Here is a 15,483-nt window from a genome sequence, read left to right on the forward strand (position 1 = left end):
AAATGCGCTTTGATAAGGTTATTTTACTTAGAAGACGAAGGAATGGAATACTGCAAACATTACTAGCAAAGGCATTTCTCGATATGTTGGTGAATCTAAATAAGTATTTAAAAAATAATGGAGGAGAGTTAAAACATTTTGTTAAAAAAATGATTATCCAGGTAGAGATTGTGATTACAAGATTTAAGGGGCCTTGTATTGCTTGGGAAGATAGACTCATTATTTTCAAAATGTAAATCATTTAAATTTTTACATAGACATTAATGATAATCACTGAACTACCTTAGGAGAGAAAAGTCACTTCCACCTTAGGTTTGTGATCACCATGATGGAACCACATGTACTGATCAGTGTGGTTTCTCAGGTTCTTGACATGAAGTCATTGGGGGTAAAGAAGAGAAGGCCACAAAATGACTGCCTCATTGCTTACGCTGGGAGAGAAGATCTTGGTACCACCTCCTCTGTAACCTAACTTCACATGTCCTCTGCGTTCTCTGTTCTCCTTGTGCTGAGAGGTGGACATGAGAAGGGCAGGACGTGGTTGGGGTGCAGGAAGGAGGTGGTGGTGGTGTTCAGTCACCAAGTCATGTGTGATTTTTTGCAACCTCAAGGACTATAACATGCCAGGCTTCCTGTCCCTCACCGTCTCCTGGAGTTTGCCCAGGTTCATGTCGCTTGAATCAGTGATGCCATCCAACCATCTCATCTTCTGTTGTCTTCTTCTCCTCTTGCCCTCAGTCTTTCTCAGCATCAGGGTCTTTTCCAATAAATCATCTATTCCTATCAGGTGGCCAAAGTTATTGGAGCTTCAGCTTCAGCATCAGTCCTTCCGAAGGGTATTCAGGGTTGATGTCCTTTAAGATTGATTGGTTTGATCTCTTTGCTTTCCAAAGGACTCTCGAGAGTCTTCTCTAACACCACAGTTCAAAAGCATCAATTCTTTGGTGCTCAGCTGTCTTTATTGTCCAGCTCTCACATCTGTACATGACTACTAGAAAGACCATAGCCTTGACTCTATGAACCTTGGTCAGCAAAGTGATGTCTTTGCTTTTTAACACACCATCTAGGTTTGTCATAGCTTCCTGTCAAGAAGCAGTTTTCTTCTAGTTTCATGGCTGCAGTTGGCATCAGCAGTGATTTTAGAGCTTAAGAAGAGGAAATCCGTCACTGCTCCAGGATTAGGAAGGCTCTAATACTGGCGCCCACCCTCCCAGAGGATAGGAGGTCAAGTGTCTGTCTGGGATGTGCCGGGGAAAGCTCCAGGCCGCTGCCAGCCTTTCACTGAAAAATGGTCTAGAGAGAGAGGAATCTCATGGCCTTACCTACCCCTATCCTTTGACTGTGAAGACTCTGGGGTAGAACTGAAGCACTTTCTGGAGTACCGGAACTAAAAAGATACAGTTGATATAAGACAATACATCAGTGAAGCAGCCTCCCCTCCTTTCTTCAGACCTCTTGACCCACTGAGAACTCTTCGGTGACTACCTGCCTCTGAACCTGTTGGCTCTGATGAAACAGAAACCTGACCTGGGGTTGAGGGTGGCCATCAAGTCTCTGCAGAGGTAGTGCTAGTGTGACTTATAAGCAAGCATGACACCAGAAGGTACACACAGAAATTAGGGCTGTGCACATGAACAGCTTTAGGAGTCTTTTGTTTCCAAGATTTGGCTGTTTTTAAATTTGGTTTTTGGTTAGAACTGGCATAGATTCTGTGCCGTACTTGCTGTTGTTCAGATGTGTGTTTCTCCCTTTCTCTGCCTAACTCCTGGTTATTGATTGGTTTTGTTTTCAAGTGTTACTTCCTTTTTGAACTTTTCCTTGGTCTTTGTCCTTCTCCCTGGACTGGAGTTCAAACAGGAATCCTTTCTTCCTCCACGGTTGTATGGTACATCCTGTTTTAGAGCTTGACACCCTGTAATTGTCTTTTTTTTCTTTCTTGCCCATGAGTTTCAAAGCGCCTACGGAGCAGAAGTAGTATTTCACATCCCTTATCCATTCCAGTACCTGTTCACCTGGATAATACCTAGTACATAAAAAGTGTATAATGTGAACGTTGAGTGTGTAAAGTTTCACATGCATGCCTGGTCTGGCTGTACATAAGGGCGATTCAGTTTGATCTTACTGCCAGTACTCAGTAAGACTTTCTGGTTTTCATTTTGTTCCATAGTAAAAATCATGCCCTTTGCTTTTCTCTTAGCACAAACATAAGCATTCATTAATTTGTAACTAGCCTGATTTCCTTGGAAAACTGATTTTTTTATTCTGCCAAGCTGCTGCTCAGTTGCTTCAGTCGTGTCCAACTCTGTGCGACCCCATAGACGGCAGCCCACCAGGCTCCTCTGTCCCTGAGATTCTCCAGGCAGGAGTGTTGGAGTGGGTTGCCATTGCCTCCTCTGTACTTTTTATTCTAGTGCTTGAAGAAACAAAAGCATCTGAGAACTTGGTTGGCCGTTTCCTAGGATATAGAGGTGAAGTCTTCAGCGGGGAGATAGAGAATGCTGCATTTTCGAAGAAATGACAGTGTATCAAGGGAGCAAGTACTGTCTTGAAGTTGGCTGATCTGTTTCATGATTCTAATTCTGGGCAGGTCATTTCATCTCTTATTTGAGAGAGAGAAGGAGAAAGGGGCCTGGGTCAGACTTAGTTTTCCAGTCCTAATATGTGCTCTAACCTCATGGTCATTTGCAGAAAATGGAGATAACCCAACTAAATTCTGAAAGGAAAGTGCTGCTGTTGGAAATAAGTTTTGTTTTGTTTTTTAGAAAAAAGCTTTAACGGGGACTATATTGGTGGTTCTTCAGAATTCCCCATGGATGTGTGCGTGTATAAAGAAAGTCCATGTTCTAAGCCCTAATTAAGTATCTTCTTTATTGAATAAAAAATTTGAGGAAATTGAGCAGAAAATATAGATTGTAATTAACATCTGACATCTAACAATATTCTCACTGTATCAGGTTCAAGATGTTGTTCCTATAACTAGTTATGACACTGCTGGCTCATTCCTTCTGCTGGGATGTAACAATGGATCAATATATTATATAGGTAAGTGGCCAGACACTTAGTATGGCTCTGTTTAGTATGACTTTTTAAATGAAAACAAGAAAATACTAACAAGTTTTAGATTTATTATTTACTTTCATACTATTTTTACTTTTTAGATATGCAGAAGTTCCCATTGCGAATGAAGGATAATGATCTTCTTGTAACTGAACTTTATCATGATTCCTCAAATGATGCTATTACTGCTCTGAGTGTTTACCTCACACCCAAAACAAGTTAGTGCCTATCAAAATTATTATAAGCTATTGATGTTGTTTTATGTATGTTTATTCATTGATTTATTCTAATACTAATCTGGTCCTTTGTTTTTGGTAAGCTGCAGTGCTAGGATTTCATCTCTTTTAGTCTGAAGTTGATGTTTGGTTTTAGATTGAGGTCAAACATGACCAACAAACATACTCTGGGGTAGAAAATTAGAACTTTTCTTCTTTTGAATTGTATTGTTAATTCTTATGATGATAATAATTAAAATTATTTTTAAAACTTACCTGCACATTTACCTTCCTGTGATCACTGATTTCATTTTGAAATTAAGAGCTTTACCTTTTTAACAACAACAGAACTTTTAGCCTATTAATCTCTATTGGAAAATAAGCTTATTTCTCTAGGAAACTTCAGCTTTAAGTTTTTGAAAACATCAGTACTGTAACTTCTCTTTCAGAGGCCATTGGAGTGAAATTAACAAACTAGTTCTATAAATTATTAAGAATTTTTGTTTTCTAGAGTGAAGGATAAACATAAATGGGAAACTGAAAATTTATCTGTAATGAAAGGAATTCTAAGAAATATTTACATGTGGCCAGTAATATTAATAGGTTGAATATATTACTTGGGTAGAATCATATTATTGAATTGATTGTAAGAAATCATTATCTTCTGTATGAAAGAAAAATATTCTGGTGTACACAGATTATTTTGATTGAAATTATGGTAGAACTTAAACTATATTGGTCCAGAACAGAGGTCAGCAAACCATGTTCTTTTCATTGACAGTTTTATGTGTTGTCTTTGGCTGCTTTTGTGCAGCTGTGTCAGAGTAGAGTGGTTGTTGCAGAGACAGTTTGGCATGCAGAGTTTAAACTGTTGGCTGTTTAGCCTTTTACAGAAGGTTTGCTGACCCCTGCTCTAGAATAAAGTATACTCCCCCTGCCCCCGCAATTTAAAAGGGAGAAACAATTTCTTTTGTGGTGGCAGTATCTTTTAAGACATGAGGGTGTAGTTGTGTTACATTTTGAGAAGTGTTTTCCATAGCCTGCCCTTTCTCCCTTGATTCAAATATTTTTGGGTTGATCAGAAACAACAGCTATTAAAGTTAAGAGGTTCTCTGTGAAGCTTTGAAAGGCTTTCGATCCCTGAACTCCATTCTGTCTTTAAATATGTGATGGAATCTGGGCACCTGTTTGAGAAAAACATTCACACACGAATCTAACATGATGAACTACTTGTACATAATTAAAAGAGACAGCATAGGTAAGTGTGATGTCAGCAGCGTAGCGGGTATATTTGTTCCCTGGTTAACAGCTTTGAAACTGTTGAAGAGCATATTACTTGTATATGTACAAGTAATTACAGTACTTGATTACTCAAAGAGAAGGTTTAATGTTGTAGCAGAAGTAACACAGATGGTCATTCTAAGCTAGAAGTCATATGAGGCATTACTCCTGGAATACTGTGCTGTATCAGTGGTGTTCTTAGGATATCAGATTTATTCTTTAAGCAGTTAATTAATACCCACTATGTCTCAGGCAAGGCACTCTGTAAGGTGTTTTAGATCTAAAATGATTATGGTTCAGTCTGATGAATAAAGAGTAGAGGTAGAGAGAGAACTCGGGGGTTACAGTTGCTGTGATAGAATCTAACACATAGTACAGCGGAGTGAGTGTTAGGAAGCGATCTGTAAAGGAAGTAAGGCATTTACGACGGTCAGAGAAGTCTTAAGATTTCTGTGCTGAGCTGGATTTGGGCTGATACCAGTGCGGAATCCAGCTCTGCCTCTTCTGTCACAGAGAACACTTGCAGGGGCAGCTTTCTGTTGATCGTCTTCTGTTATTTCACCTTCTACTTTTGATTTTGTGTAGGCGTCAGTGGTAACTGGATCGAGATTGCCTATGGTACGAGTTCTGGTGCAGTACGTGTCATTGTGCAGCACCCAGAGACGGTTGGGTCAGGCCCTCAGCTTTTTCAGACATTTACTGTTCACCGAAGTCCCGTCACAAAAATCATGCTGTCAGAGAAGCATCTGGTATCAGGTGAAGTGATTTTATTGGTATTGCTAAGGTGGGCTGCCTCATATGAAACCTTGCCTTGGGTATAATTTTCTAGACTCCTACAAATTAAAAGAATACAAAAGCAGTGTCTTATGTATAGGCATACCAAAAAAAAAAAATGGTAGAAAAGTTTAAGAAGAAATACTGTGATTGTCTCTTAATGCTGTGAAAATATCATGGTTTTCTTTGATCTTGTCTGCTGTAGTATACATAAATTTAGAAGGTATTGTATCTTTTATTTACTCTATTTTAATAGTTTGTTCTTATGGCATGTTTTACTTCAGAAAATTTCTCAATCCTGTTGAGAAGAATTTTTATTAGAGAAATTTATATGAATTTGGTTGTCTTAAGGTTTAATGCAAAAGTTAGTAGAATGTTGGTAGTCTAACATCAACTACTAATGTTAAAAGTTAGAAAATGTGTAAAAAGGTGTGAAGAAAATAACATTTGTGGGTTTATTGTTTTTCATAGTCATAGAGGGCTTGCCCGGTGGCTTAGTTGGTAAAGAGTCTGTCTGCAATGCGGGAGACTTGGGTTCGATCCCTGGGTTGGGGAGATCCCCTAGAGAAAGGGAAAGGCTGCCCAATTCCAGTATTCTGGCCTGGAGAGTTCCATGGACTGTATAGTCCTTGGGGTCACAAAGAGTCAGACATGCTTGAGCAACTTTCTATTCTATATAGTCATAGATTTAAAAAAATTTTAGATACCAATTTGATATTTAAAAATTTAGCTACAGATTTTAAAGCAAAATTAGGATGACACAACATAAAATGATCAAAAAGTAAAATTTCACTGTGAAATTATTTTATATGATAGATAATTTCTGAAAGACCTTACAAAAATTGAATTGTATATCAGTAGCATTTGCATTTATAAAACAATTTTGCATTGAATCTTTTGTAGATCAGTTCCTGCCTAATTTAAATTTTTATAAACATCATTTTCATATATCAACTTTGTTTATATGAAGACTACCTAATATAAAAAGGTGATGCATCTTTCACTAATTAAACATTACATGGAGCTGAAATACCTTTTCCATATATGGATGGATGATGGGTAGAAGGGTAGATTGATGGATGACTGCTTTTATTGAATGTCTCATTCTTTTGGATATAATGATGCCTTCCCACAACAATCTCTTTTTTTAATATTTTATAAAGCAGTACCCACTCCAGTGTTCTTGCCTGGAGAATTCCAGGGATGACAGTGCCTGGTGGGCTGCCGTCTATGGGGTCGCACAGAGTCGGACACGACTGAAGCGACTTAGCAGCAGCAGCAGCAGCAGCAGCGCTCATCTAACATCTGCCCCACTGAGGAGTCTTTCTTACTCTTTATGGCTGGTTCTTCCTCTTTTGCCCAGTTACTAAGTGTTGGTTTGCCTTAAATCTTTTCTAGATTCTCCATTCTTATTTGTCTGTACTTTCTTTCCCTGGTGATTTGAATGTTATCATCTGTATGCCAGTGACTTCCAGACTTTCCTTCCACCTGTGACCATCCACAGACTTCCAGACTTGTATATACAGTGCTTGTCCTTAGGATTTGGTTGTAGGTTTAAGAGGCATCTCTAAATTAACCCGGTGGATAAAATGGTACTTTTGATTTCTCTCTCAAAAGACATCTTATTACACAGTATCACTAATCATTTATACCCAAGCTGAAAATCTAGGAATCGGGCTTGATTCCTCCCTTTCTGTCACCTCCCTGCCTCAATATGTGGAGTCCATCAGTGACTCCCATTTCTTTGCTTTAGCATACATCACACGTCTGAGTACTTCACTGTGTGTCCATTGCTGCCAACCTGCTAGCTCAAATCAGCATTTCTCCCCTAGGTTGCTGAGCTGCTCAGTCTGTTCCCTGTTTCTGTCTTGGCTCTCTATGGTTCATGTTCCGCACAACAGGCAGAAATATCTTTAGAAATGCAAACCAGATCTATTGTATGTGGAATAAATAAATTAATATGGCACTTCCTGTTCTGGATCCTGCTTAGCTTTCAGATCTCTTCTCTCAGCCTCCCTTGTCACTTTTCTTATCACGCATGATACCCTAGCTCATTGGCTCTTCTGTTTCTTAAAGATGCCTTAGAACCTCTGACCTTGTTCTTTTCATTTGAAATGTGCTTTCCTAGATATTTGTTTGGCTGCCTCTCCTTGCCAATCAAGTCCCACTTCAAACTCCTCCTCGTGAGGCCTCCTTGGCCGCTCCGTCTAACCTAGCCAGACCTCTGTCCAGTCAGCTTGTGCTGTCAGCGTCCATTTGTTTTCTTCACAGACTGTTGCTTTCTTATTTCTCTCTCTCCCTGTTTTAGAATGTAGGTTTCTACAGCAGCAGAAACTTTCTCCACCCTGTCCTCAGCACTTAGCATAGTTCTTGTGAATAAACGAATGAAACGACACAATATGATCCTGTGAGAAAAATAGGCTATTCCTTTGCTAGACCATTTTGATAGGTAATGACAGTGCCGCACTAAAGAGCAGTTAATACTGTTTTGATGGTAATGATGTTAGTGTTGGATGTGATGTCTAAGAATTACTTGGTAAAGTTTGCATTTTAACATAGCTGTATAGGTTTGAAATCTAAATTTGTCAAGAAAAATACCCAGTTTAGCCAAAAATCTGGGGTATTTTATATGTACTCAACTGTGTTACTCTGCCACCTGGTGGATATGAATGTACATGTAATTTACATTCTGTTTCCCTTAGTGTTAGTTTCACTGTCGTAAATGTTAGATGATGGTTCATACTAACAAATTTCATAATTGCATTTTTGAGTCAGCTAAAAGTATTTCAGTTATTTTTCTGAATCCTCTTAAGTTTAATAATGAAATCAGGAAATTATTTCCCGTGAAGCTGATTAAATAGGCTAGAACTAAATGTCTTCTTTTTCACCAGAAAACTAGTATTGCGAGAATTGAGAATTTTGCTGTATAATATGTACACTTTTTATTCTTACTGCTGTTTGCTTAAAATTAAATTTCTAAATTTCTGTTTTAAATGTGCAACTGTGACACTCATCCAGGAGGAAATGTGTGTATAAAAGAAATTTTGGATAATTTCATAGTATATACTGATGACTTCATAATAAAAGACAAGTTAGTAAATATTTTTATTAAAACATGCCACAAAAGTACAGTTCTTGCATTAATGTTATAATTGTTTATATATTTTAATAGGGTATCCAGACAGAAGCAACAGAAACAGATACTTATTCGGAGATATCTCAGTATATAACTGCTTAATATTATTACTACAGAAAAATAAATTAAGCTAATTGGAATATGTTTCTTAAATACAGACTCTTATATAAAAATAATTCTCAACTTTAGTATTGAAATCTTAATTTTCTGTGATGTAACTGAATGAGCAGCAAGTTTGGGGACAAATGTCATTTGTGCCAGTAAATTTTCAGTAACTCCTGGTCTTAATTGTTTGATATTTGAGTAACATAAGCAGAAACCGTTTATATGGTTGGAAAAAATAAAGTAGGCAACTTGTCTACAGTGTAGTTTACCAACAGAACAGAAAATATTCAACATCTCTTTTACAAACACTTTTTTTTAACCTTTTCTAAATCTATACCCTATAGGCTACTTTTATAAGGATCCGCAGATTAACTTATATACCTTATATTTGCAGCAAGGTAAACCATATTCTGTTATCTCATTTTTGTTGGCTAGGTACAAATGAAGTATGATTTTAAGGAAGTTGTTTTGTCACTCAAAATGTGCTGTGATCTACTTATTGTAGATCATAGTGAAAAAAGTTAAAATGTATTTATAAGAGTGATGTTGTTGGTGCTCTTACAATCTGTATTTAAAAACTCTGTGTGTTCTCTTTCTCTCCTAGTTTGTGCAGATAATAATCATGTCCGGACCTGGACAGTAACACGATTCAGAGGAATGATCTCTACTCAGCCGGGCTCTACTCCTTTAGCATCATTCAAGATCCTGTCTCTGGAGGAGACAGAAAGCCACGGAAGCTACTCCTCTGGGAACGACATAGGTGGTCATTCTCAAGTACTATGAAGGCAGTGCTGAAGAAGGGTATTCTTGGTAGTAGGAACCTAAAAAATAGAGTTCTAAATATAAATTCTTCATTTTCACTTTTAAACTTATTTAAAACAGAAGCTTAGTGTGTTTTTCTGATTAAGTTATCTAAAGTCAAAAAATTATACAGATGATATTTTTTGACTTTATGATGGTACAAAAAGTGTGATAGTCATTCAGTAGAACTAGTACTTTGAAGTTTGATCTTTTCCCGGGCTAGGGATGTGTGGTACCATATTCCCTCGTGATGCTGGGCAGCAGCAGCAGGCCTGGTAAGTTCCCAGTCAGCCCCATGACCACAGGGGTAAATAAGTGATATGCTTGGAAGCAGTCTGTATGCACACAGCCATTCTCTTTCTCACTTTCAGTATTCAGTAAATTATATGAGGTATTCAACACTTTATCATAAAATAGGCTTTGGGTTAGATGGCTTTGCCCACCTGAAGGCTAATGTAAGTGTTCTGAGCACATTTAATGTAGGCTAGGCTAAGCTGTGATGTTCAGTACTAAATGCAGTTTTGACTTAACGGTATTTTCAGTATTGTAAGTCATAACCCCCTCATAAGCTCAGGAAGATATGTATTATGGAATTATTTTTAGTTGTTAAAAAGTTGAGAGCAGATTTTTCATCTTTACTAGCGTTTCCTAAGTGATACCATCTCTAAATACCACTTTTTAAAAAAAATTAGAAGCCATGATGGCTATACACATTTGAAAATTGAAATACTTTTTTTCCATAGTTGCTAATAATTAACCTGAAAATAACTTTGAAGCTGGAAAGGGGCTGATGTTCTTAGATTCTGAGAGTGGTTTTGATGGCATTCGTCAGGAAATAGTATAGCATGTCTCTAGTGAAAGACTCTGATTTTAGCAAAAGGTATATAAAGTTAAGTCAGTTTCTCCTTACACCATAACACACCATATATATACACACAGAATCTTCACAGAAGTAGATTCTTTCCCTTAAAGATCCATTTGAAACAATCTGTAATGTATATGTATTATACCCACCATACTTTTAATAGTTCTGTAGGACCTGTTCGTTAATTAATGTGCCTTCTAGATCACCTGTATAGGCAGAACTTACAGCACTGGTGGAATGTAAGGAGCGCATGAGAATTGTTTATGCATGAAACTATTAAATGAATATGCACCCACAGTAAAGACTTCCAAATAGTTATCTTTAAAAAATGTAAGCTGCTTATGAGAATTGTACTACCAGTCTTAGTATCTTTAGAGCGAGAAATGCTCAGTGTTGTCAGTTTTAACAGTTGCCCTGTGAACCCACTTCCCACTGGGATGATAGGTGCTGAATGTTTACAGTTTTGACAAATTTTTTTTTTCCCAACTATTGAGATATAATTGACACATAACATTGTGTAACTGAAAGGTGTAGCATTGACATATTTATTGAGTACTTTTGTTCCAGGCATTAGAAATCTAAAAAATTGCAAAAAATATCAACTTACACTTATATCAGTGTTTTCTGTTTTCTGATCAAGGACCTTTTGGAGAGCGAGATGATCAACAGGTGTTTATCCAGAAAGTTGTTCCCATCACTAATAAATTGTTTGTAAGACTGTCATCTACTGGGAAAAGGTAACACTTTACTGAAAAGATTCTATGTTCAGAAGTCAACGTTTGTCTTACAAAAGGGGAAGTAATTTGACAGTGGTAAAAGTGAGCAGGGAGAAGAACCTGTAAAATCTTTTAAAGGAGGAAGTAATTCTAAGGACTCTATCCTATAGGAAAAATTAAAAGAGCCAAATCATATGTTTATTTTCACACATTTAGGCTTTCTGTACTTTTTTAAAATTTTATTTTTTTGAAATACGATTGCTTTACACTGCTGTATTTATTTCTATTCTACAGCAAAGTGATTGTTTTTTATACATACACACACACACAACTTTTTCATATTCTTTACTACTATGGTTTGTCACAGGATTTTGTATATAGTTCCCTGTAGTTAATGGCACCCCACTCTACTATTCTTGCCTAGAAAATCTCATGGACAGAGGAGCCTGGTGGACTACAGTCCATGGGGTTGCAAAGAGTCAGACACCACTGAGCGACTAATAGACACAGTTTGCGTCTACTAAGCTCAAACTAACCATCTATCCATCCTCTCCTTTGGCAACCACAAGTCTATTCTCCTTCTGCAAGTCTGTTTCCATTTCATAAATAAGTTCATTTGTGTCATACTTTAGATTTCTACACCTAAGTGATATCATGTGGTATTTGTTTTTCTCTGACTTCTCTTAATATGAAAATCTCTAGGTCTATCCCTGTTGCTGCAGAAGACATCATTTCATTCTTTTTTAAGGCTGAGTAATAGCTCATTGTGTATAACTACATTATCTTCTTTATCCACCGATCTGTCGCTAGATATTTAGGTTATTTCCGTGTCTTGACTATTGTAAACAGTGTGGCTGTGTATGTAGGGGTGCATGTATCTTTTTGAATTATAGTTTTGTCTGGATATATATGCCCAGGAGTGGGATTGCTGGATCCTGTGGCAGTTCTTGTTGTAGTTGCCATACTGTTCTCCATACTGGCTTTACCAGTTTACATTCCTGCCAACAGTGCATGAAGGTTCTCGTTTCTCCACACCCTCTCCAGCATTTTGTTATTTGTAGATATTTTTAATGATGGCGATTCTAACCTGTGTGAGCTGGTACCTCATTGTAGTTGTGATTTGCATTTCTCTAATAAGCAGCAATAATGAGCATCTTTCCATGTGCCTGTTGGCCATCTGTATGTCTTTGGAGAAATGCTTTATTTACCTATTCCTGCTTTTTGATTGGGTTGGGTTTTTTTAGTTTTATGAGCTGTTTGTATATTCTGGAAGTTAAGCCCTTGTGGGTCAAATCACTTGCAAATATTTATTCTCAGTCTGTAGATTTTGTTTCCGTTTTGTTTATGGTTTCTTTTGCTGTACAAAGGCTTGTAAGTTTGAGTAGATCCAGTTTGTTTCTTTTTATATCTATTGTCTTGGGCAGCTGACATCAAAAAACATTTTATTAGATGTCTGTATAATTTGTCAGAATGTTTGGCCTGTGTTCTCTTCTAGTTTTATGGTATCGTGTATTTTACATTGTCTTTAAGCCATTTGAGTTTATTTTTGTGCATGGTGTGAAGGTGTGCGCTGATTTCACTGACTGCATGTGACTGTCCCTGTTTTCTTAATTCCATTGACAGTGGGCCCTCTGTGTCCAGAACCTCCCCCTGCAGGCAGAAACCAAAATCCCACCACACTCAGGTCCCGTATATAAAATGATACGTGCACTCAGCCCTCTATCTGTGTGGGTTCCACATCATGGAGAGCTGACTGTAGTGGTTCTAAACAGGAATCAAGATTTTAAAAAATATTTTGTCAGTTCATACATAATATTGAAAAGTGATCATGATAAACACAGAAAAAAAATTTGACAGTTTAGCAACCATTTGATTTAAAAAAAAAAGAATCCTAGCACTTAGTAAAGGAACATTCTTTAACCTGATGAATAATATCTGCAAAAGTAATTATACAAACTTCACACTCAGTTGTAAAATGTTACAAGCTTTTCCCTTGAGGTTGGGAATGAGACTGATAGAGCTTCTATCACTCTATGTGGGCCCTGCAGGAATCAACTCTTCCCCTCACTCTCCCTTTCCCTGCTTGCTGGGAAGCTCAGCTAAGCTTCATATTCTGTGCCTGTGTCTCTCTTATGAATTGTGTTTCCTCTTCATTTTCTCACCTTGCATTTGCCTGGTATTAATTGTTCTTAATCTTTTTTTCTCTTTTTAAAATGGGCTGGGATAAATATTTCAATCGAGTACAGTTTTGTTAACCTTTCTATGACTTTGGCACGTCATTTACTGACATTATTTACTTGTCCTCTCATTTGTCAAATGTGGATTACTATTTATCTTTTATGAAGAAAAATTAATGAAAATAACTTCAAAGCATTTAATAACTAACAATATTAATCTATTGGAGGATACTGTTTAGACATCCCCATATAGCTGTACATTTCTGGTTTTAGATTTTTAAAATTTTCACAGAAATGTTAAATGATTTCGAGATTGTTTTTCTAGTATCATGCCTACTTGCTTTGTTTCTTTATGCCTTTTTAGTTTAGTAACTTCCTTTTGAATAATTGCTTAATTCTCATCGAGGCTCTTTTAAATTTTCTTTTAAGATTGATTTGTCTTATTTCAATTACTTAATGTTTTATAAGAGCCTTTTCTCTAGGTTCAAAGAAACAAGCCTTGAATTTTACTGACTTTCTTTGATCCCTTTAAATCTGTTTTATATATGTGGAATATTTGACTATAACTTTGCAAAGAGGCAATTAATTTCAAAAGTCTGAATTATAAAATGTGATTTGTTCTCCATAGTTAACAGCTGCAAAATATGTTTTGCAGAATCTGTGAAATCCAAGCTGTTGACTGTACTACAATATCCTCATTTACAGTAAGAGAATGTGAGGGTTCCAGCAGGATGGGTTCAAGGCCAAGGCGGTACTTGTTCACAGGCCACACAAACGGCAGCATTCAGATGTGGGATCTGACCACTGCCATGGATATGGTCAACAAAAGTGAGGATAAGGGTAGGTTCCTTAAGGAACAGTGTTCGTCACAGGGTCAGCTTTTGATGCAAATGACTACAGTGATGTATGTTTTCCTAAGATGTAGGTGGACCAACTGAAGAAGAACTACTCAAATTACTGGATCAGTGTGACCTGAGCACATCTCGCTGCGCTACTCCTAATATCAGTCCAGCAACTTCTGTGGTTCAGCATAGTCGTCTTCGCGAATCAAATTCTAGGTAGGTTCATGCACTGAATTGATTGCTTTTTGGAAAATTGACTAAAATACTGTAATCACATAACCTTTGAAAGCCAAATTTTTCAAAGTACATTTTAAATCCATACTTGGTCACTATTCAATTTTTTAAAAAAATTTTTTACTAAATTTCTCATCTACATGCATGTTTCCTTTCATAGAAAAATATCTTTCGCCCTTTGACTTATTTGTGAATTACTGCCAATTTAGATGTCTGTTAATGTGATCAAGAATTCATTCAAAGGAAATTGGAAAAATCACATGTCCCCTTAGATGCTATGTGGAACTTTTGTTCCTATTGTCTCAGGGACATATTAACCAAAATGATTACACCTTTAGTCTTAAACAGTATGTACTTTTAATACAATGACATGTATGCTTTTAGTTAAGCATATTTTTGAAAGATTCCAAAATGTGAACTAAGGGCCACATACTGAAATTATATTAGTTCCACATTGATTTTAAAGGTGTTTTTCCCCTAGCTTTTTTCAGCTATTCAGGAATCTAGCTTCATTGTGAATATATGTATGGTATTTGCATTGTTAATTTTATGCACATAGTATATAGAGTACTTAAGATATATTTTTATATAGCATGCTAAGATACATTTTTATGTATAACTATAATATTCTTTATATATATTTACATTTTAACTGGTAGTTTAATTAATTAGATGTGCCCCTGAAAATTCCCAAGAAGACATGTGACTTTTATATTTCAGTCTTCAACTCCAGCACCATGAAACCATCCACGAAGCAGCTACTTATGGTTCCATTAGGCCTTACCGAGAAAGTCCTTTGTTAGCAAGAGCAAGGAGGACTGAGAGCTTTCACAGTTATAGGGACTTCCAGACTGTGAACTTGAACAGAAACATAGAAAGAGCTGTCCCTGAAAATGGTAACTTAGGTCCAACACAAGCTGAAGTTAAGAGGGCAGCAGGGGAATGTAATGTGTCTGAGAGGAAGTCTCCTGGAACAGAAGTCAAAAGCTTGAGAGAATCAGATAGTGTAGTGGAAGTTCATAGACTAGCCGAAGGTTTTCTGGAATCCAAGAAAAGGTTATCAGAAGATGAAAATGAAAATAAAGTGGAGTCACGGAAGAAAGGAGGATTTGAAGGAGGCGGATTCCTCGGAAGAAAGAAAGTCCCTCACTTGGCATCTTCACCAAGTACGTCTGATGGAGGAACTGACTCACCTGGTACTGCATCCCCGTCTCCTACAAAGACTGCTCCCTCTCCTCGGCACAAAAAAAGTGACTCTTCAGGTCAAGAGTACAGCTTGT

General features: G+C 37.0%; 1 protein-coding gene across 1 annotated transcript in view; it reads left to right on the forward strand.

Annotated features, from left to right (window-relative positions):
* The window catches only part of KCTD3 (potassium channel tetramerization domain containing 3), a 62,725-nt gene extending 47,242 nt beyond the window's left edge, over positions 1-15,483 (forward strand). The window contains 9 exon segments of the mRNA XM_068985863.1: positions 2,955-3,042; positions 3,159-3,275; positions 5,139-5,309; positions 9,173-9,328; positions 10,875-10,971; positions 13,783-13,967; positions 14,047-14,185; positions 14,924-15,324; positions 15,327-15,483. Of these exon segments, the coding sequence (XP_068841964.1) occupies positions 2,955-3,042; positions 3,159-3,275; positions 5,139-5,309; positions 9,173-9,328; positions 10,875-10,971; positions 13,783-13,967; positions 14,047-14,185; positions 14,924-15,324; positions 15,327-15,379 (1,407 nt within the window). The 3' untranslated portion in view covers positions 15,380-15,483.

The sequence above is a fragment of the Capricornis sumatraensis genome, chromosome 14 (genome assembly GCF_032405125.1).
Source record: "Capricornis sumatraensis isolate serow.1 chromosome 14, serow.2, whole genome shotgun sequence".
NCBI classification, from domain to species: domain Eukaryota; kingdom Metazoa; phylum Chordata; class Mammalia; order Artiodactyla; family Bovidae; genus Capricornis; species Capricornis sumatraensis.